Source organism: Balaenoptera physalus, assembly GCF_965194825.1.
Source record: "Balaenoptera physalus genome assembly, chromosome: 4".
Lineage (NCBI taxonomy): Eukaryota > Metazoa > Chordata > Mammalia > Artiodactyla > Balaenopteridae > Balaenoptera > Balaenoptera physalus.
The window spans coordinates 127862428-127884492 of NC_138891.1; the positions used below are offsets into that span (position 1 = coordinate 127862428).

A 22065-nucleotide genomic window follows, 5' to 3' on the forward strand; every position below is an offset into this window, starting at 1 on the left:
CAATTAGACATCCAAGTGGAGATGTTCAACAGGCAGTGGGATCAAATGAGTCTGAAATTCAGGAAAGAGGTCTGGAAAGGAGATATATAACTTTGGAAGGCATTTAGCATATAAATGGTACGTAATACCATGAGGCCAAATGATAGAACCAAAGAACTAAGTGTTGATACAGGATAGAAGAAGACACAGGAGTGAGCCTTGAAGCACTCTAGCATGGAGATATTGGAGAAGAGGGAGAATGGACAAAAGAGGACAGGGGAAATGATCATGCTCACAGTCATCTGAAATTTGCTCCCTCAAGCTGAAGATGATAGGGAAAGAGTTAAGAGAGGAGAGACGTTACTAGGGAATTGATACTCAGGGCAGACTGGATGCAGAAGCTACCTTATTCCTTTCCTATAGGGACTGAGAGAGAGGACATGAGTATGGATAGAAAATTATCTTCCTAAGGATTTGCTAAATTTAGAACTTGACTCGTTTTTATATATCAAATTATATATATACAGATTGACTTAAAAATGCTATTGAAATCAAGGCAAAACGCAGCACTTTGTTTACGTGTTCAATATATTTATATGTGGAACTTCTAGTAAATTCTCAAGAAATACTTGTCAAATTATTAATAAATTACCTTTTTGCTGATAATTTTAATATTATATTAAGACTGTTTTCTTTGCATAAGGAGGACACATAAAAACTTTCTTCAATACTTTTTCTCAAGACATACCTACCTATTGAATCAGATGCCAGTTAATTCAGCCATGTAACTTATTCTTTCTCTATAATTATTTGTCAGAACTCACCAGCAAATAGACACAGTGGGTGTGAATTGTCTATTTCTCTTAACTATGGCTGATTGGCAACTGTAGTCAATAAGACAACCACTGAAAATATGAATGTATTCAAATAGGAGGTAGATTTTATTATGTGGATCTAAGTAATCTCCACTGAAAGTTAGAGCTTCAATCTACATTAATTTCAAAATATCCTGCATACTTGGAGATTATTCCAGTGAGAGTCTTCTACCCCAGGAGTACAGCATAACTAACAAATCTGACTCTTCCTTCAGAAAGAGTAAGCAGTTTTGCTTACCAGGGTAGGAGGAGATGGCATTGATGTGGGTGGTCCTGATGACACCCACCCGCGTCCCACGGTTGTTTTTCATGCACATGCAGATACATATGGCAATTCCAGCAATGACCCCCATGATGAATACGATTCCAAATACTATGCCAGCAATTGCTGTGCCCCTAAAAAGGAAAAGCGAAAGTACATTTATTGAAAAGGCTCATAAAGATTCTTCAGCCTTTCAACTATAGTTCCATGACTACATGAGAAGTGCCCCTTTAAATATGTTCTTAAGGATAATGTTAAAAAAGACTCATGTTTTTCAGTTCTTGAAACCATTCCATAAGTTAATAATTTCCTTTGCAGCATTTTCTCTGTTTCTCTTTCTGAAAGCCTATTCTGAAATAAACCTCTGAGGCTCCTGGATAACTTCTCAGATTTTTCCTGTCTCTGTTTTCTTGAACTACTTTCCGGGGAATTTCATTGACTTTATCTTCCAAACTTTTATTGAACTTTTAAATTTCAGCTATCATATTTTTAACTTCCACGTGCTCTATCTTATCCTTTATTGCAACATCTGTTTTATAGTGTCCTTTTTTTGCTTTTATGGATGTAATTTCTTCTATTAATCTCTAACAGTACTCATGACATATTCTTTGAAACTGTCTGTTTTTTGTGTTTCCTCTGTCCTGTCTAGGCTCCTTCTTATTGATTGTTTACTTTGATCTGTTTCATGTTTGACATTTTCCTTAAATGTCTGGTGATCCCTGAATCTATTCCTATGTAATAAGCTGCTATTTAGTAATAGCTGGTTGGGAGTTAAGTGTGCAAAGCTAGTATTGGACAGGTGAATGAACCCTGCAGTAAAGGATCAACTGAGGCCAGTTCGCATAGTTTTGTTTTTCTCTGTAGCTGTTCATTTTACTCCTTAAAAGAATCCTCCAGTTTCATACTTGGGGAATCTGAACTGGGCTGCCAGTTTCCTGGAGCCTGGGGTTTTATCCATAAGGGTATGGACTTTCACAAAATCCTCCTGCTTTCAGCTCAGAGAGTCAGTCTCATTCTGCTATGACAGAGGAGGCTTTCAGGTTAAGTCTTCAGTAACAAAATCTTTGTGGTTTAAAAGCATGACTTCTAAAGCCAGACTGCCATGGTTCCAACTGTAGCTGGGTAACCTCGGGCAAGTTGCTCAATGCCCCAGTTTGCTTCTTAATGAAATAAAGGTCAGCTTGGTGCTTATCTGACTCTCCTCCCAAATTTAATGTTATGAAATAACTGTGCTCCTAGATTCATTTGCCACATAAATAAGTTCCTATTCTCAAGTGCTATATGAACATCTATCCTGTACTTTTCTAGGACAGGTTCATAGCTCTCATCCCAAGCCCTTGGGACTAGATGTGTCTCGTAAGTCAGGAATGTTCAGATTTTGAAAAGGGAACATGCATATACTGTATATTATATGATATTCCCAGGGCCAGCATCCTGAGCATAACACAGGTACATTTCTGCAGTAAAGGTAGGAATATTAACACTCGTGTATTACATAGAAGCTATAAAAAAAGCCCCAGGTTCGTTCAGGTTCAGTCTTGCCACCAATTGAGTTGTATAAAACCTTTACTTTTCAGAGTTTTTGAGGACTTCAGAATTGCAGATAAGGGACTGTGGACGTATATTTATACTGTTCAGAAGAGATCTTCTCTCTCTGACTTTTCCCTACTCATTTAAAAAAACAGAATACCATTATGCATTCCAATAGACTCCTTTAAAATATTCCCACATGCGTTTTAGCTTTGTTAGTAAATTATGAAAGTAGAACATGAGACATATTTGGATGGGCTGCTATTAGCAATTAAAGAATGGCAGAGTCTAGCAGTTCAATAAATATGTCTTTTCAAGAAAAAAGATTTATCAAAGGTGATAACTTGAAATTAAAAAAAACTAAAAGTAATCTGGAAACTTCTTTTTTTATTGTCATTTTCAGGTCTAAATAAGACTAAATTGGAGGACTTAATTTATGTTCCAGAAATAATCAATGGTCTAATTATTCAGGTGTAGAGTTTCCAAAGTATGTGTTATGGAAGCTATCAACTTGGGACATATTTATATTCATTAATTCCTTTTTAAATAGAGAAAAGTAAAAAATCAGTCACATTTTGTTTTCTTGTTGGCGGCTTCAGCAAAAGTGCCTGTCCTTGAGGTCAATAATGAGGTTGCAACTAATGTGTTAAATGAGGTTTTTGATTAAATCATGATTTTCATGTCCTTGATCCTTTGATACCCATTAGCAATTGTAAATTAGTTATTTAAGACATGGCAAGTATAAAATTTATAGCATTATTTAGTCTGTTATTAATTTAAAAAATAAGCAGTCACCTTCCAGTATATAAATAATTTGGTTTAGTCAACTGTTGGAAAGAGAGAAGCTATTAAGTTGAGAAATTTGGCATCATAAAATCCTTGAAAAGATTTATTTAGGGAATGTATTCTTTTTTTGAAAGAATGCATTACAAGGTTTGCACATTTTCTCTTCTCTAAACTTCTATTTCAAAATAATTATAGCTTCAGAGAGGTCCTGTGTATCCTTCACCCAGTTTCCCCCAATGGTTACATCTTAGGTAACTAAAGTACAACATTAAAACCAGGAAATTGGCATTGGTATAAAGTGTGTGTACAGTTCTATGTCATTTTAACACGTGCATAGATCCATGCAACCAGTTCAGCAAGCAAGGTACTATACCATCACCCCAAAATATTTCCCTGGGCTCCTCCTTTACAGTCATATCCAACCTCCACCACCATCAGTAACCCCTGACACCATTCATCTGTTCTCCATTTCTATAATTTTGTCATTTCAAGAATGTTATACAAATGGAATCACATAGTACGTGACTTTCTGAAATGCTCTTTTTTCACTCAGCATTATGTCCTTGGAAGCCATACTGGCTTTTCTGTATAGCAATACGTTCCTTTTTATTACTGTGTAGTATTCCATGGTATAGATATAACACAGTTTGTTTAACCATTACTTCTTATAGGACATTCTGTTTACTTCCAGTTTTGGCTTTTCCATTTATAAAGCTGCTATGAACAATCATGTACTGGTTTTTATGTGGACATAAGTATTCATTTCTCTGGAGTAATTGTCCAGGAGTAGGATTGCTAGGATATATAAGCATATGTTCTATTTTAAAAGAAATTGCCAAACTATTTTCCAGAGTGACTGTACTATTTTACATTCTTACCAGCAGTATAGGAGAGATCCAGTTTCTATACATCCTTGCCAGCATTTGATATTGTCATTATTTTTTATTTTAGCTGTTTTAATGGGTGTACAGTGCTTTCTCTTTGTAATATTAATTTACATTTCCCTTAAGCTAGTGAACATTTTTTCATGAACTGATTTGCCATTTATATGTCTTCTTCAGTGAAATGTCTCATATCTTTTACTCATGTTCTAATTGAATTATTTGTGTTTTTACTGTTGAATTTTTGAGAGTTCTTTGTAAATTCTAGATATGAGATTCCCTTATCAGATAAGTAGTTTGTAAATATTTTCTCCCAGCCTGTAGCTTGTCTTTTCATCCTCTTAACAGTCTTTTGCAAGAGTAAAAGTTTTTCATTTTAATGAAGTCCAACTTATCAATTTTTTCTTTTATGAAATGTGCTTTTGTTGTCATGTCTAAGAACTCTTCACCAACCCCTGGTTACTGAAGGTTTTTGGTTACTGAAGGTTTTCTCCTGTTTCCCTCTAAAAGATTTATAGTTTTATGTTTGACATTTAAATCTATCATCCATTTTGACTTAATTTTGTGTATGGTGTCAGGTTTAGATCGAGTTTCATTTATTTTGCCCGTTGATAGCCAACTGCTCTGGCACATTTATTGAAGACACTATCCTTCTTTCATTGCACTGCTTTTGCACCTTTGTCAAAAATCAGTTGGCCATGCTGTCTGGGAGTATTTGGGGGTTCTGTATATTTTCTTGTTGTTGGATAGGGTGTTTTATAAATGTTGAGTAGATTCTGTTGGTTGATGATATTGTTCAGTTCTTCTATATCCTGTTGATTTTCTATCTAGTTTTACTAATTGTTGGTGAGGGATGCTGAAGTTTTCAACTATAATTTTGGATTTGTTTGTTACTTCTTTCAGTTCTATCAGTTTTGTTCCATATATTTTGCAGCTTGTCTGTTCTGTCTAGGCTCCGCACTTGACCTGTGCTGATAGGCATTGGGATGAGGCTGTATTTTTTTTTTTTTTTCTTATGGTGTTGGAATATAGTCAAATTAGTTAAATTGTTACTTTCTCAAAGTTTTCTGTTTTGCTAGGCTGTCTCTTTCTGGGGACTTTGGCTGCAGAGATCAGGCCTTTGTTGGGGTTTTTACTGTCTGCTCCTATTGGTGTTTATGGGTTGCCAGCTTCTTTATCTACAAACCTGGGAGAAATGAGGCAAAAAGAAAACCCAGGGAGCTCACTGTCATGTTGTTCTTCAGCCCACGAAGTTCCTAGCTGCTCTGCCTTCTTCTCTTCACCTTTCAGAATTTTCTTGTTTGTTTTATGTATAATATTTAGGGTTTTAAAGTTGTACACAGAGGGAGGAATAGGGAAATGTACATCTACTCTGAAAAAATAAAATATTGCAATAAATGGTATTGTTTAAAATTGTAAAGTGATTTTTTAAAGCATAATATAAAAACATTTTTATAGAAAAGATTAAAAATGTGATGAATATCCTTAAAAACATAGTTGGGTTTTTAGGGAAAAACATTGCCATTGATCTACATATATATATCTCCTCTGATTTTGAACCTTTTCCTATACATATTAAAAGTGCTCAAAAATCTTTAATAAATACACAAATTAAGCTAACCTTACCCACAATTATTAAACTGTTAGGAACTATCATCACCCACAAAATTCTTTCTCTGTAATGAAAGTATTTCCTAAAGGCATGTGTTAATTCCCTATTCAAATCAAACCTGAAAGGGCATTTTTCTTGGGAGAAGAACAAAATATAACTTCTTTTTGATGTTGTTAATTCTTTCTTTTTTAACTGCTGATATTTTGGACTATAAAGCATAATTCATGTAAATGTATATGCAAAGAGGAATTTCTGTTTTCAGGAGGCTACTGCAACACCTTTTATTACAATTTCACAAGTAATTATCTTTTTGTGCCTTTAATAATTTTGTGTGAGCTCAGTTCTAAACAAAAGCATTTAGTGTTTTGGTTACATACAAGAATCACCAGACAAAAAATCCAAGGTTATATAAACAAATTATTCTTTTAAACTATCCATTATAATTATTTATCATAGTGAATGACTTTTTTTGGTCAATTTTTAGTCCAAGGGTAGGCAATCTATGGCCATGGGCCAAATGGGGCCCACAAGTTGTTTCAGTAAATAAGGTTTAATCAGAACAAAGCCAAACACATTTGTTTACCTGTTGTTTGACCGCTTTGGTGCTATAATGTCAAAGATGAGTAGTTGTGACAGAGACCACATGGTCACAAAGCCTAAAATATTTACCATCTTGCTCTTTGTAGAAAAAGTACTGAAATCTGATTTATTTCACTTGTGAAAAAATTAATGCTGCCTTTCCCTAGATGACGTTTTCTAAAACATTACGTCAATAATGATATTGTAACAAAGCAAGTGGTAGCACAGGCCAGACAATTTGTACTGAAAAATCTAACATTTAATGGTATTTGGAAGCTCTTTTAATTCCATTAATGAGAAACTCACAAGAGTTACAAGGTCTGAATATTCTTTTGATTGCCACTACTAATATTGTTTACTCTAGTACATTTCTGATGCTATTTCAATACAAAACTTACTCATGTTTTGTGGTATAATGAAAAATAAATATTTAGTCTTTGCCCCAAGATCCTGGCACAAAGCTTTTAAAACCCTTAGAATCTCTGAAGTGATTAAAGTGTCTTTTGTATGCTAATGAGATGACTGGTGTTTGGGGGCCCCTAGATAACTTTAGCAGGGGGACTGGTCTCCAGAAAGACCAAAGCATAATTAGAGGGTTGGAACTTTCAGTCCCACTTCTGACCTCCAGAGATTGGGGCAGGGCTGGAGGCTGAGTTAATCAACAATTGTCAGTGAGTTAATCAGCAATGGTCAGTGATTTAATCAATCGTGCCTACACAAGGATACCGCCATAAAAACCCCTACATGATGGGGTTCAGAGAACTTCCAGGTTGATGGACACATCATGGTGCCAGGAGAGTGGAGCACCTGGAGAGGGCAGAGCAGGTCTGAAACCTCCATGCCCCTCCCCACATACATTGCCTTATGTATCGCTTCTACTTGACTGTTCCTGAGTTGTATCCTTTATAATCAACTGGTAATAGTAAGTAAAGCATTTTTCTGAGTCTTATGAGTTGTTCTAACAATTAGTCAAACCTGAAGGAAGGGGTTGGGGGGATCCCTGACTTTGTAGTCAAGTTGCATGGATGTGTGTATAACCTGGGGACTCAATACTTGTGACTGGCATCCTAAATAAGGGCAGTCTTATGGGACCGAACCGTTACACCTGTGGAGTCTGACACTCTCTCCAGGTAGTGTGCGTCAGAATTAAATTGAACTGTAGGAACACCCAGCTGATATGAGAATTGGTTGGTGTCAAGAGGAAAGACACCCCACAGGCTTTCTTCTCTGTTCTCCAAAAATCTTTGTGGACACATCTAAGTATCAGTGTGTATTGTTTAGCTCCATGGATGGTTTTTGACCATTTGCAGATAATAAAAAAATTTCGAACAAAATTATGGATTGAAATGTTACCAAAATGAGACTTTATAATCAAGATATTAAATGTACTTGTAGTGGCTTTAATATACTATGAAACTGGGGTTTATAGCAAGGCTCAGAGACAATATATTTCATTCCATAAATAGCTTTTCATAAGTAAAAAAGATGCTGATAATGTTGCAATTGTTACAATAATATTACAACACATTTTAACCTTGGTACTGCTATACAGCAACTTAGAAATAGATACCTTGACATGGTTTTACTATTAATGTTTAAGGTAAAGAGTAAATATGCAAAGAATGCCATTAGATTATTTCTCTTCTTTCTCTGACATGACCAATTTACAAATGCATTTTATACAAAGGACTTATGAATATTCCATGCAATAATTTAATAATATGTCTCTATTAAATAGGAAAAAATGGCCACAGAGATATTTGATGCCTACATAAGATGCAGGAAGAATTATAGAATATTTCCATTAGGAGAAACTTTTCAAATGAAGATAAGAGTTTTTAAGAAGTACATTAAGTGAGAAAACTTTTAGAAGAGAGTTTTCTGGAATGACTGCCTACAATTTCAAAAGAATAAACTTAAAATGAGTTCATTTACTATTAGAATGAAAAGAAAGTCATAAATGCAGCAAAAGCATTTTATCTTTCTATTAAAGAGGAAATATTAAATAATCCTATATATTTATAATAATCCATAAGTGATTAATTAAAACAATGAAAAAATATCATTTCAACTGTTGGGGTGAAAGGAAAAAGCACACATGAGAAAAATAAAACGTGGCAAAATTCTTCTTCAGACTCTTTCATTAGCTCAATAATTGTTCTTTCAGCCAGTGCATTAAAATATGTAATACAATATTTTCATGCTCAAAATCTTCAAAACCCATATTTTATTCTACACCTATTCACAATTTATAAAGTCTATAACTTTAGCAAAACTCTTACTGGCTTAATTTAGAAATGATGCATTTTCCTTGTTGTTGCTTCAATAAATCAATACAGAAGAGTAAGACTAGAAAAACAAGCTCAATGGAGTATGGTTTTCAATATGGAGAGTATTTAGTTCTGTCACTTTAATGAATAATAGTAGGTCCCCAGAACTAAATATATCAATATCTGTATCTATATCTGAATCTGTATCTATCTCTACCTATTTATCTACATATACATTTATATATATATCAAATAAGATGACTATAACTTCAAGTGGTTAAATTATTGCTAAATATTGTTACAATTCCATGTGTTAAATGCGTATGAAGAGTAGAAACACCAATTCATGTGATTTTCCCAATAAGTCTATATTACTTGCAAAAAAATCCTGTAAAATTCAGATATGTTAAAGATGTTTATTTTGCCTTTTTTTTTTCATTTTAGTCCTTCTCTCTAATAACATCATTCAGCATATCTTCATCCTTGGGGCTTTATAGGTAACTTTTCTGTAGTCCTCAGAATAATAAAATTAGAAACTAATTTTTCTCTAAATGTTTAAATTTACTTCATTTACTGACTCAGGGATTTTTGTCCCTTCCTCCTTATCTTACCCTCCATCCTGCTTTCTGAAATGTGGGTGTGGTGGCTGAGCTCTCGTCTCCATGTAGGACCATGAGGATAGTCCACCTAGAGATGCAGGAGGTATGAATTTGATGGAGTATGCATCCCTAACAGCTACTTGGAGATGCTATATCACTCCCAAGTTGCCTATATCTAGGTTTCCTTTACATAAGACAGAAACACACTGTTTTTTTAAAAATTTATTAAAACCTCTATTATTTTAGTTTAAGTGTGTGTGTGAGAGAGAGCTACACTGCTTGACCTAATCTTACCTAATACAACTTCTTTGCTCCAATAAGCACACTGGGTAAACAAAAAGAAATATTTCACGTGGAAATAGTTCTAAGGAGCCCACAGGTACTCTGAGATCCCTGGGAAAAGGTTCCAAAAAAGCATACCAGAACCAAGAAAGCATGAGACTGCATTCAACTTCTATTAAATTGAGATCACTTATCTTCCATCTTAGGTAGAGTTAAACTTGTATGATTCAGTGAAAGACCTTCAAAAAAATCCCTACGTTGCCTAGATGTCAAAGAGGTATACAAAATGAGAATAAAAAATGGCCTTGAATGTGCTGTGAAGGCTAGGGTGACCTGCACGAAAACGCTTTATCACTGATGTGCGATAGTAAATGATTTGATTGATGAAGAAAGCAAGAATAACTCAAGCCAAAGAGTACCCTTTGAGAACTGGTTGGTTTGCCCTTATCTCCACTGATCAAATTTTCTGAACAAGTTATGTTAGATTCCTATGTTAGATTCGTAAAGTGAGTTCAATGAAGATCAAATGCATATAATATGCATTCCTATGTTAGATTTGTAAAGTGAGTTCAGTGAAGATCAAATGCATATAATAAAATAATATTAATAATATCAATTAAATGTTTTTCCATATATATATATATGATCATATATGAATATATTTAACTGTAATTTAGAAAAACAGGAATCTGAGTGAAGATTCCCTGAACTATATTGCTTGACATAGTCTGTATACTGTGTGCATTCCAAATGTCATGATCTGATTAGCTGTCAGTATAGCCTTGAGATAGCACAGCATAACATAGTGTAAGTCAAAATTTAAATTCAGTCACTCTAGTTACAGAAGTTTCCAGAAACGTTTTTTGCAATATTCACAAATGTGATTCATTTCATTGTTTATTTAACAACAATATTTGGACAGGTAGTATTGACCCACACTTAAATTGGTTGAATTTTCCAGTTATGGCCTTGAGATGTTTGATTTATTCCTCAGTCATTATGCTTGTAATTTTAAACAGCTATCGCTAGATAATTAACAGTCATCACTTTATTCATGAAATATATATCGGTTATCTACCATGTGCTAGGCACTATTCTGGGTGCTGGGATGCAAAGTTGAGTGATACATGGTACCTGTCTTCAAGGATTTTAGAGGCATGTATGGGATACTAAACAAAAAGAGAGATTTTGAAAGGCCACTATCTCCAGGCATAGAAGACTAAGTCAATAAAATAATTAAAAAATTTGATCAGGGGCTTCCCTGGTGGCGCAGTGGTTGAGAATATGCCTGCTAATGCAGGGGACATGGGTTCGAGCCCTGGTCTGGGAAGATCCCATGTGCCGCGGAGTGACTAAGCCCGTGTGCCACAACTACTGAGCCTGTGCGTCTGGAGCCTGTGCTCCGCAACAAGAGAGGCCGCGATAGTGAGAGGCCCGCGCACCGCGATGAAGAGTGGCCCCCGCTTGCCGCAACTAGAGGAAGCCCTCGCACAGAAACCAAGACCCAACACAGCCAAGAAATAAATAAATAAATAAATAATAATTAAAAAAAAAATTGATCATACTCAGCAAAAGAGAACATTTTTTTTTTAATGAATGTAATAAACTCAAGAGAATAGTAGTGATTTCTTAATACTTCTTACTTGCATATAATAGTTTTTTGACCCAGAGTATGCTTTTGTGAAATAGAATTCAACCCACTTGTTTTGCAGGTGAAAAAATCAAATCCATGAGAGGCTAAAATAACGATCTTCTAGTTAGTTTCGTGGTAAAGAATAGAGCTCAGCGATCCTAATTTTCACCCCAGAGCTGTTTATATGGCAGTGGACTGCCTTGCTCATATTCTTTCATCCACTCACCAAACATTTATAGAGTCTATCTGCTGTGCCAGACACTCTCGTGAGCACGAGGCATATAAAGATGAACAAAGTCTCCTTAGGAAGCAGAGAAGAAGAGGAGAGAAAGGATTCCTGGAATGTTTGGGAAATTGAAACCTTGAGAGCTGATGACTGATTGAATTGGGTAGTAAATGAGAGGCAGGAGTGCGGAATATCTTCCATGTGGATGAATGCCCCTTGCTGTACCATATACAGTCCATAAAAATGTCTTGAAATGAAGAATAAATGAGACATGGAATCATAAACTAGATTTAAGTAGGTACAGGCAGAAGGCAAGCCACACAGGTTTCCTTGCCTTCTGCCTTCTAAACCTAAAAATTTCCCAATTACTTCTAGACTTACATTTATAATGCTTTGGCACAGTTCACCCTTTGAAGTGACCTTTGCTGAAACTTCACACTGAGCTAATTACCTTAACTTGCTTATGATGTTTACTTTAGACAGGACTGTCTTCTTTTTCTTCCTGTATAACTTTTTATCATATTTTAAGTAGAAAAAAATCACAAACCCTTTCTGTTTTTTTTTTTTTTAACACTAACTCTAAGGATTTCTATTAAAAATCCATTTGTTGAGATTTAAGTCCTGAGAGCATGTAAGATTTAAGAGACTGAATCTGATTATGAAAATCAGAACCCTCAGAATAATCCGATTTTCTTTCCATTGACTCCAGCATGGAGAGTTTCAAATAAATATGGAGGCTTATATAATTATTGACCTGGCAGAACAGCAACTACCTTTTAGGCCTAGACATTTGAAAATTTAATAAGGTTCCCATAGGACTGGGGTGGAGGTTGTAAACCTTTCCAGATTAACTGCTGAAACAGGTAACAGACCTTGATGATGTAATGGATCCCTGGCAGTGAGACCATGGGCCACCAAATACAGTATTTTCACATGTGGCTCTGTCAACTGCTAGACTATACATTACAAGGTAGCCAGCCCACTCAGACAACTGTGGTCCTCTTCCCGGACCCTAGCAAGTCCCCATCCTCTGCCGAGACAAACCTGCAACTGATCACCATCTGCGGGAAGTCTCCATTCTGGTCCTGCCAATGATTTGCTCAGTTCTGACATTTATTATCTGCACACAACTCTCTCAGTCTGGGGCTGCCCAGACCCAAGAAAGGCTGCCTGATCTCACCTCTCTGAAAGTCTTGTTCACAACCTCACCTGCAGCAGCCTAATGTGGTTGATCAGAACGGTCACACTTTGGCTGCCTCATAGAATCTAGCCTCACACTCACTTTAATGATTCTCAAAGTCATTAACAAGCAATACGTCCTCATCACAGCTAATCAGATCATGACATTTGGAATCCACCCAGTATACAGAGTATGTCAAGTAATATAGTTCAGGGAATCTTCACTCAGATTCTTGTTTTGCTAAATTAAAATTAAATATGTTCATATATGATCATATATATCTGGAAAAAACATTTAATTGCTACTATTAATATTACTATTATTATATGCATTTGATCTTCATTGAACTCATTTTACGAATCTAACATAGGAATTGGGCATTTGTTCAGAAAATTTGATCAGTGGAGATAAGTGCAAACCAATCAGTTCTTAAAGGGTACTTTTTGGCTTGAGTTATTCTTGCTTTCTTCATCAATCAAATAGCTACAAACAGTTTCTGAGTTTTATGCTGTATAATTATCCATGAGAGGAAAACTGATTTCAATCATGTCTCATTACAGTAGATTCAATCCCAGAGAAGGAATGTGAATGGCTCAGGTGGAGTTGGGGACCCTCCTATAGAACAGTCCACTTGGCCAAGGCCAAGAATACCATGATTAGCCCCGCTTGGGTCAAATGCCTGTCTCCAGACCTGCTCTATGTAACCAATGCAGAAACACGTGGGGGAAATAGAGGTGGTCAATTCAGGAGCAGAGGCAAGAATTTGGCAAACAATGACACAGTCATTCACACACAAGATAACTTTGTATAGCTGACATTAGGATTCCAAGCCCAAGTCTGAGTTTACGGCTGTAAGCTGGGATTATAAAGAATGAAGAAATCCATAATTCAAAAAGAGTCATGTACCACAATGTTCATTGCAGCTCTATTTACAATAGCCAGGACATGAAAGCAACCTAAGTGTCCATCGACAGATGAATGGATAAAGAAGATGTGGCACATATGTACAATGGAATATTACTCAGCCATAAAAAGAAACGAAATTGAGTTATTTGTAGTGAGGTGGATGGACCCAGAGTCTGTCATACAGAGTGAAGTAAGTCAGAAAGAGAAAAACAAATACCGTATGCTAATGCATATATATGGAATCTAAAAAAAAAAATGGTTCTGAGGCACCTAGGGGCAGGACAGGAATAAAGACGCAGACGTAGAGAATGGACTTGAGGACACGGGGAGGGGGAAGGGTAAGCTGGGACGAAGTGAGAGAGTGGCATGGACTTATATACACTACCAAATGTAAGATAGATAGCTAGTGGGAAGCAGCCACATAGCACAGGGAGATCAGCTCCCTGCTTTGTGACCACCTAGAGGGGTGGGATAGGGAAGGTAGGAGGGAGACGCAAGAGGGAGGAGATACGGGGATATATGTATATATATAGCTGATTCACTTGGTTATAAAGCAGAAACTAACACGCCATTGTAAAGCAATTATACTCCAATAAAGATGTTAAAAAAAAAAAAAGAATGAAGGACAGATAGAGACAAATCTCAGTTCTGTTCATCTTTCACCTAAATATATATGTGGTACCAGAAAGTCAGAAAAGTAACTTTAGACAAATACAGAGGTTTGGGACTCTAAGGATTTCTAGTGGCCATGTTTTGAAAGACCTTATTTCAAAGAATCTTCAATTATATAACACTAAACATATTTGAGTATTTCCTAGATATATGTTAGCGTTTCAAGGAGGACAGAGCCTGGGGAAGACACATTCGCACGTATGTAAATAATTATAATGCACAGCATTGATTGCAAACAGGGGAAGCATGGAGTAGGTTCTATGACAGCAGAGGATAGCAAATGTGCGAGTGTGTGTGTGAGTAGAGATGGGTGTGTGTGAGAGTGTATATCACTGAAAGAAGGTGCAGGTGTATATACATGTTTGGGGGGTGCTTGAGGATGGATGGATTCCTGAAGGAGGTAACCCCTTCTGAATCTTAAAGGAACATGAGGAATTAATCAATGGAGATTGAGGGGATTAGAGCAGAAACGCATTTAAGATCAAAGGAACAAGGTATAAATGCCATAGGAATGTAAGATACTGTGACATGTTTAAGGGACCATGAAAAATTGAGAGTTGCTGAAATAGAAAAGACGCAGATGAGGCTGGAGGAAAAGCAGGGGTTTGGGGGGGCAATCAGGAGGATCTTCAATAACACTGTAAAGAACTTGACCTTTTTATTGGAATGAATGGAAAAATAAGTGAAAACCTGCAAGCATGGGTCAATCTAAGAATAACGTGAAGAGTGGATTTAATGGGTACCAGGCTGTACCCAAGTGGTCCTATTGAAAGACCATTGTAATTATCTGGGCAAAACGTGGTGAAAGACTGAACCTGACAATGAAAGTGGGGCAGGGGAAGAAGGTGGGGAGGAGGGAGTTCAAAAACTCAGAACATATAACATGGAAGGTAAAGTTATCGGTGCCTTCAGGTCATCAAATTCAAACTCCTAAAAGCTTATTATAACTCTGTGCTATCCGCAGGCATGCAAAGCTCTTGGACACTCCCAGCACTTAAAAGTCACTAAGTCTGGAGGCATCTTTTCCATTACTGAATAATTCCCTGTAACTGTGGGACACTTCCGTAGATTTAGTTTACCAGATCTCTTATCTCTCTCAAAGAAGGGACCTCTGCAGAGGGAAAGCTCTGACCTTTCATAGGAAAGAAGGGAAGTGTCAGGCCCAGAAGGTGTCAGAGGGCAGGAGATAAACTTTGCTTACCCTTGTTGTCTACTGGTCTGATTTCAACCAAGTGTGTTTTCCAAAAATGAGTATGTTTATAAAAAGCATATATACTCTTTAATATTGCATTACGTAAACTTTTAGCATAATGAGCATGCATAGATAGGAGGTTTGTTTTATTTGTCTAATCAGTGAACTCTTAATTGCCCTTCTCTGAAATGCATGTCCTTAAACCTCTGTAAAACATAAATTAAAAATAATAGTCTTTGAGTTATTCTTAGATTGCTTCATGCAGTCTGATCTTCCAATCCAAGTCTTTGTGCAGTTAGAATCTTAATTGGATCAGATGATGCCCGATGTCCCCTCCAGCTCCCCAGTACCACAACTAATTAGCAGAAATTCCACTTTAATAATACAGCTGCTGCAGTTCAAGAAAGGAAAGCAAAGCAGAGGTGGAAATCTCAACCTAATGAACACTGAAGAAAGATTAGAAGCAAGTTAAAATTCAGTGTGATAATTAATTACAGTCCAAGAAAATGAATATTGGCTAACTGTAATTTAAGCTATATTTATTCATACAAGTCTCTTCCGCAACATCACCTCCAATATCTGAGACAGAAAGAGAATACCTCTTCTCAATAATTCTTATCTCATTTATTGTCAGTATAAGCAACAATCTCAAGTCTGTGGAGATGTAAAAATCATCAAGGTAGTATTCAGTATTTTAAGTGAGTAATTATAACTGCATGAACTCATGCATATTATCAAGCCAACTCTTTATTAATTATGTCTACTTTGGAAAGTCATAGTTTTGTCTCAAAGATCTTGGCAAAAATAGCTATACCATGACACAACAGTTGGTGTGGAAGACATTTTACATGATTTTTTTAAATAGAGAGAATAAAAGATTAAAAAATCAGATGGATTCTTGCAATTTTAGGAGCAGCTATTATAATGTGCTTGAATGTTTCACTGTATTCTTTGAAATTCCAATGGGCCAGGGAGCTACTCACTCTTATAGCCATGCAACATACAGGGAGGGAATTATGCTTGGTTTGAACCACTAGAGTGGTATTACATCAGTATTGTCTCTTTTTAGGCAGACTTCATCCTGTTGCATCTAATAGTACAGTTAAAATTTAGGAGGAGTGGCCCCAAAAATGACAGTTCTCTTACTGGGGAGAAGATAACTAGCCAACATAAGCTGTGTAGTCTGATGGGATGAGGTAAACAGTAGTTACTTAAGTAACTTATATTACCTGTGTGGATGGACAGAATAGCAAATTACAGTGTGGGTCATCACCATAAAGTCAAGATTCTTCTGACCAAATTACTGCAGACTGGGCAGAGAGGTGGATCCAACAAGAAGAAACACAGAAACAGAGAATTAAGAGGGTCATAATCTTTAGTTCCACAGGTCCATCTAAGGCAGATGAGTGCTGGCAGCAGCGTTGCTGTGGAGACAGTAAGAGCTACCTGCTCCTCTACATTTCCCAGCTGTCCATACATCTTGGAAGGGAGGGGCTGTGTGACTAATTCTCCCCAACAGAATACTGAAGGAAGAGATGCGTCACTTCCTGTCAAGATCGGTTAAGAGGTGGTGTTCCTTCCTCACCTCCTTTCACTACCCCAGCCTGGGTGGCTGGAAGCAAAGGATTCTGGGATGGTGAGTCCACAATATGGAAGGAGGCGGAGTCCCTGAGCCATGGCGTCAGGGAGAGCCACACAGGTGAGCTGCTGATGTGATCAAAAAATAATATGGCGTTGGGTTGAGCCACTGAGATTTCCGGGTTTATCTGTTTCTGCAGCATAGCCTAGCTATCCTGACGGAGGCATCGGTGTTGTGACTCAGAGCACGGGATGTGGATTCAGCATACCAAGGTATAAATCTTGTTTCCACCACTGACGACCTCTGTGACCTGACGTCTCTGAGCTTCTGTTTTGGGCGCAAGAATTTCGTCATCAGGATGAGACATCATAAGTGGTTTCAACTCAGGCAACAAAATATAAGTCCCGTGGTGGGCCCTGGAAATACTGCCTCCTAAAACAGATGAAACTTGTAAGGAATCAGGTGTGGGTCTCAGGCTCCTCGAGTGACAGAGGTGAATGGAACCCACAAGGCACCTGATTTGGTAAAGAATATGAGAGCCAATCTGATGTTGCCTCAGAGTGAAGGCTGGTCCCCAATTCTGGCTTCATGTTAGATTGAAATTAAGTCACACAAAAATATTGACACCTGTAAACCAAATCAATGAAATTAGGATCTCTGGGGATGAGATCCAGACATTATATTTTTTAAGTTACCCTGGTTGTGCTAATATAGAGCCAGAATTAGGAATCAATGAGTTGGAGTAACAAAGAGACCTAAAGCTGCCTAAAAGCTTTCTGTCTTCGTTGAAATTGGTTTAGGAGGCGAAGGATAGAGCTCAGGGGAAAGAAACACCAAGTGGACTCAGATATGTGAAATTGGCAAAAGAAGTGATTTTAGCAGCAATTTCTCAACAAAAAAGAGATAGTGATTTAAGTCAAAACATTTCCATCTACAGAACTTACACAGAATAAATATCATTATGAATATTACTGTTATTTTCTTTTCAGTCCTCATTCCATATCATATTCTCAGTCTACTAAATGCACTTAAAATAAGGGAAGAAATCATGGGTGTACACATGAATATTCAGCATAGAAAAATATTTCTGATTGGTAATATACAAAACTAGTAAAATATTAACAAAATGTTATAGAAATAAAGAAACTGAACAATTGATAAATGTTTGATTCTGTGAAAATAGGCAGATCAGTGCTTCCCAAATGGGGAGAAAATTTGGTTCAGCAACCTAGAAATTGCCAGTTGGTTCAGACCTCTTATTTTTCCAATGCCCTGTTCTATTGCTGACCTACCCCACATTCAGCAAGAAAGATTAATTTCCTATCAGATGTGAGTGAATCTTAATGGCAATGTGTACCTTAATTTCCTTTAGTTGTTTATAACTGTTCCTCAAATTTCTCCTGTTTTTGGACCACTAAGGTCCAGTGGAATGACAAACTTGAAAATATCTACTAGTAATGAAAGGCATTTGTTGGACACTAACATATTAATTACTTGGTTTTGATGATGTAGGAAAGTTACTAAAAGTACTCAATTTACTGGCATCAAGGCTTTTTATTTTTTTCTTCTTTACTTGAAATCAAAGCCAACAGTCTTAATAATTTTGACTGGTCCTTAAAATATTCTCACATTTGCTCAGCTTTAATTTGCAAATGAGCCCTTTCCTAACCAATGTACCCTCATCAGGAAATCTAAATCATAAAAATTCCAGGGAACAACACCAATAACTTATTTTATGTAAACTGTTTGGAATTATGCCAATCAATTCACTAGTTCATGATTTCAAAGATTGTTTCATCAATCTTGCATTACTCAATTCATAGAACATAAAATAGACCCTTTAACAAGAATTTGGATTCGATTCTGTAAGAAAGACAAGGTCATTTTTTAAAAGCAAATCAGCTAGCAAGAGGGCTATCAGAAGCATGTGTACAAAGAAAAATGGTTGCAGAAACTTTCGGCTCTATTCTATAAATCTTGACCTTTATTTTTCCCTTCTGCTACTACTTTGCTTCTTTTACTGTTCCCTAAGGGAAATTCTAGTATCACATGGGGCTAAGAAATATAATTTCGTCTTTTACTATTTTAAGTTCAAGTTATTTAAATGCCATGGACTCAGTGAAGTGTGGCTTACGTCCACAAGACCAACCTCAGAAAGCATCATACATACTCCCTCTGACAGCATGATAATGTGAAACTAATTGCTTTTGGGGGAATTAATCAATTTAAGATCAAGGCTCCTAAACATTATGTTTCAAAATGCCTAAGAAACACACATTCTTTTCTACACTGAAAGACAAGCAAAACATGGGTCTTTCAGGAGACCCACGTGTAAATATTGATTTTATGCCCTCCGCCGAATTAAAATGTCTAAATTGGATCTCAAGTTGAGTTCCCATTTCATTTATATCATATATGTTCATTTGGTTTTAAACTCTAAGCAGCTAAATTTGGCATCAGTTTGACAAGATTCCCATCTTTTACATTTGATGTTATTGAAAAAAGAGTGAGGAACGTATCTCTTCATATATTCATCAGCTATGGAGGAAGTACCTATTCATCTGTTTGTCTAGGAGCTGTGGGCACAATAGTGATCCAGAAAGCATCTGCTTTGACCTCTACCATGGAAGAAAGACAGCTAGATAATAAGATATGTAGGAATATTAAGGAAGTTGTAATTAAAATGAGATTTGAAAGGTAAATTAGTCAAGAAAGAAAACAAAGGATTCATGAAGAGGCAACAACCTGTGGGAAATCGGGAGAGAAAAGGGCACATTTTAAGAGAGAAAAGATCAGTAGAGCAAGTACTGTCTACAGCTTTGATGGTAGGAAGCTGTTTGACTAATGGCTGCAGATAGGCTTGGGGAGCTAAACAGCAATGAGGTCATGAAGGGCCCTGAAAACCATGGTAAAAGGGAGACTATAAAACAGGGGCATCAGTGGCAAGAAGACAGTTGTGTTTCAGGAGGATGTCAGTGACAATGACAAAGGGATTGCCTGAGACAAGAGTGGAGACAGGGATACCAGTTGGTAGGTGAGAAAAGGCACTGCCAAGCATAGTGGGTTGAATGGTGGTCCTCCAAAAGATATGTCCATGTCCTAATTCCCAGACCCTGTGAACATTACCTTATTTGGAAAGGGCCTTTGCAGATGTAATTAAATTAAGGATCTTGAGATCAAGGGATCATCCTGGATTATCTGGGTGGACTCTTAACTCCAATGACAAACATCTTATGAAGGACACACTGGGGAGATTTGACGGGCGGAAGAGGAGAATGCAATGTGACCACGGAGGCAGAAGTCTGAACACAAGCCAAGGAATGTCAACAAACACTAGACACTGGACAAGGTGAGAAAAATCTCTTCCCTAAAGCCTCTAGAGGAAACACAGCCCTGCTGACACCTTGATTTGAGACTTCTGCCCCCAGAACTATGAAAACAAATTTCTATTGTTTTAAGCTACAGTTTTTGGTAATCTGTAACAGCTGTCATAGGAAACAAATACAGTAAAGCAAGAGAAAGACACTGGAGGAGGGAGAGAACACAGGGCATTTGGGACACTGCAAAAGTCCAGTAGAGCAGGATCTAAGGGCATTCACGAGTGAAACTGGAAATGAAGTTGGGCAGACAGGCAGGAGGTTGTATTAGTGAAAAGCTGCTTGGTCTGAATGCACATGGAATGCCAAAATACCAGTGAATGGACCAGACTGGCTGAAGGAGAAGAATTATGGTCTTGAGCAATTTGAAGGAAAATTGGAAAGGGAGGAAAAAATGAACAGAATGCAGTATTTTCTGGCCAGAGGAGGGGTCTATGGCAGTGAAGGGAAAAGGGGTAAAAGGGCTGGGTCTGGGGAATTTTTACCCCAGCCAAACACAGGGCAGTGTCTTAGTCAGCACAGGCTGCTGTAAAAAATACCATAGATTGGGTGACTTAAACAACAGACGTTTATTTTCCCACAATTCTGGAGGCTGGGAAGTCCAAGATCAAGGAGCCCTTTCCTGTCTTACAGATGACTGCCTTCTCACTGTGTCCGCACATGGCAGAGAGAGAAACCTCTAGTGTCTCTTCCTCTTCTTCGAAGGGCACTAATCCTACCATGGGGTCTCCAGGCTCATGACCTCATCTAATCCTAATTATCTCCCAAAGGCCCCACCTCCAAATACCATTACACTGGGGGCTAGAGTTTAACATATGAATTGGAGGTAGGGGACAAACATTCAGTCCAGAGCAGGCAAGGGATGTGACGATCTATCTACGGACTAGATGTGGGCTATGTGGGATAAAGAGTCAGCTGGGAGCTGTTCTAGGTCCTGAGAGAACCACCAGGGGGCAGCGGGGCTGCAACAGGGGAGACTGCTGAGTCTGTGTGTGGAGTGGATGATGGAAGGCCAGAGGTGGTAGAGGGGGAAGGGACAGGGGCCACCTGAAATGGATGCCAACAAGCCCACCAAGCCAGCAAGGGAGAAGCTCTGAGTCCTAGGGGCTGCTGTCAGAGGGACCCAGCAGAGGGCGGGAATCCAGTTACGTATCAAGAGCTGAGCCAGAACCTTCCTATGTCTTCCTTTTCTCTCTTCCCCTTTGCAGCTCTCACACTGGTGGGGTGCACTGGGAGGGGGGAGTGCTGGGTGTGAAATGGGTGGGAAAAGAGAGCAATTGGCGGGCTTCCCTGGTGGCGCAGTGGTTGAGAATCTGCCTGCCGATGCAGGGCACACGGGTTCGAGCCCTGGTCTGGGAGGATCCCACATGCCGCGGAGCAACTGGGCCCGTGAGCCACAACTACTGAGCCTGCGCATCTGGAGCCTGTGCTCCCCAACAAGAGAGGCCGCGACAGTGAGAGGCCCGCGCACCGCGATGAAGAGTGGCCCGTGCTCTCTGCAACTAGAGAAAGCCCTCGCACAGAAATGAAGACCCAACACAGCCAAATAAATAAATAAAATTAAATAAATTAAAAAAAAAAAAAAAAAAAAGAGAGCAATTGGCCATGCCCCTCTCCCTGAAGACAGGTGACCCACCAACTACTG

The 22065-nt window shown here is 37.8% G+C and overlaps 2 protein-coding genes across 7 annotated transcripts in view; one reads left to right on the plus strand and one right to left on the minus strand.

The window, feature by feature from the left end:
• Positions 1–22065, plus strand: part of LOC309660103 (uncharacterized protein) — a 293525-nt gene that overhangs the window by 267248 nt on the left and 4212 nt on the right. The window contains exon 6 of one of the 5 annotated variants that reach the window (XM_082460654.1): positions 9219–10174. The exons of 3 other annotated variants lie outside the window; for them this stretch is intronic. The gene's annotated coding sequence lies outside the window, so the exon portion shown is untranslated. Of the gene's footprint in view, positions 1–9218; positions 10175–11210; positions 20393–22065 lie in introns of those variants that run through there. One more of the 5 variants, XR_014263135.1, reaches the window with a different exon arrangement.
• Positions 1–22065, minus strand: part of CYYR1 (cysteine and tyrosine rich 1) — a 137832-nt gene that overhangs the window by 15282 nt on the left and 100485 nt on the right. For both annotated transcript variants that reach the window (XM_082460626.1, XM_082460627.1), the window contains one exon: positions 1093–1250. In XM_082460626.1, coding sequence (XP_082316752.1) covers positions 1093–1250 — 158 coding nt within the window. The remainder of the gene's footprint in view (positions 1–1092; positions 1251–22065) is intronic.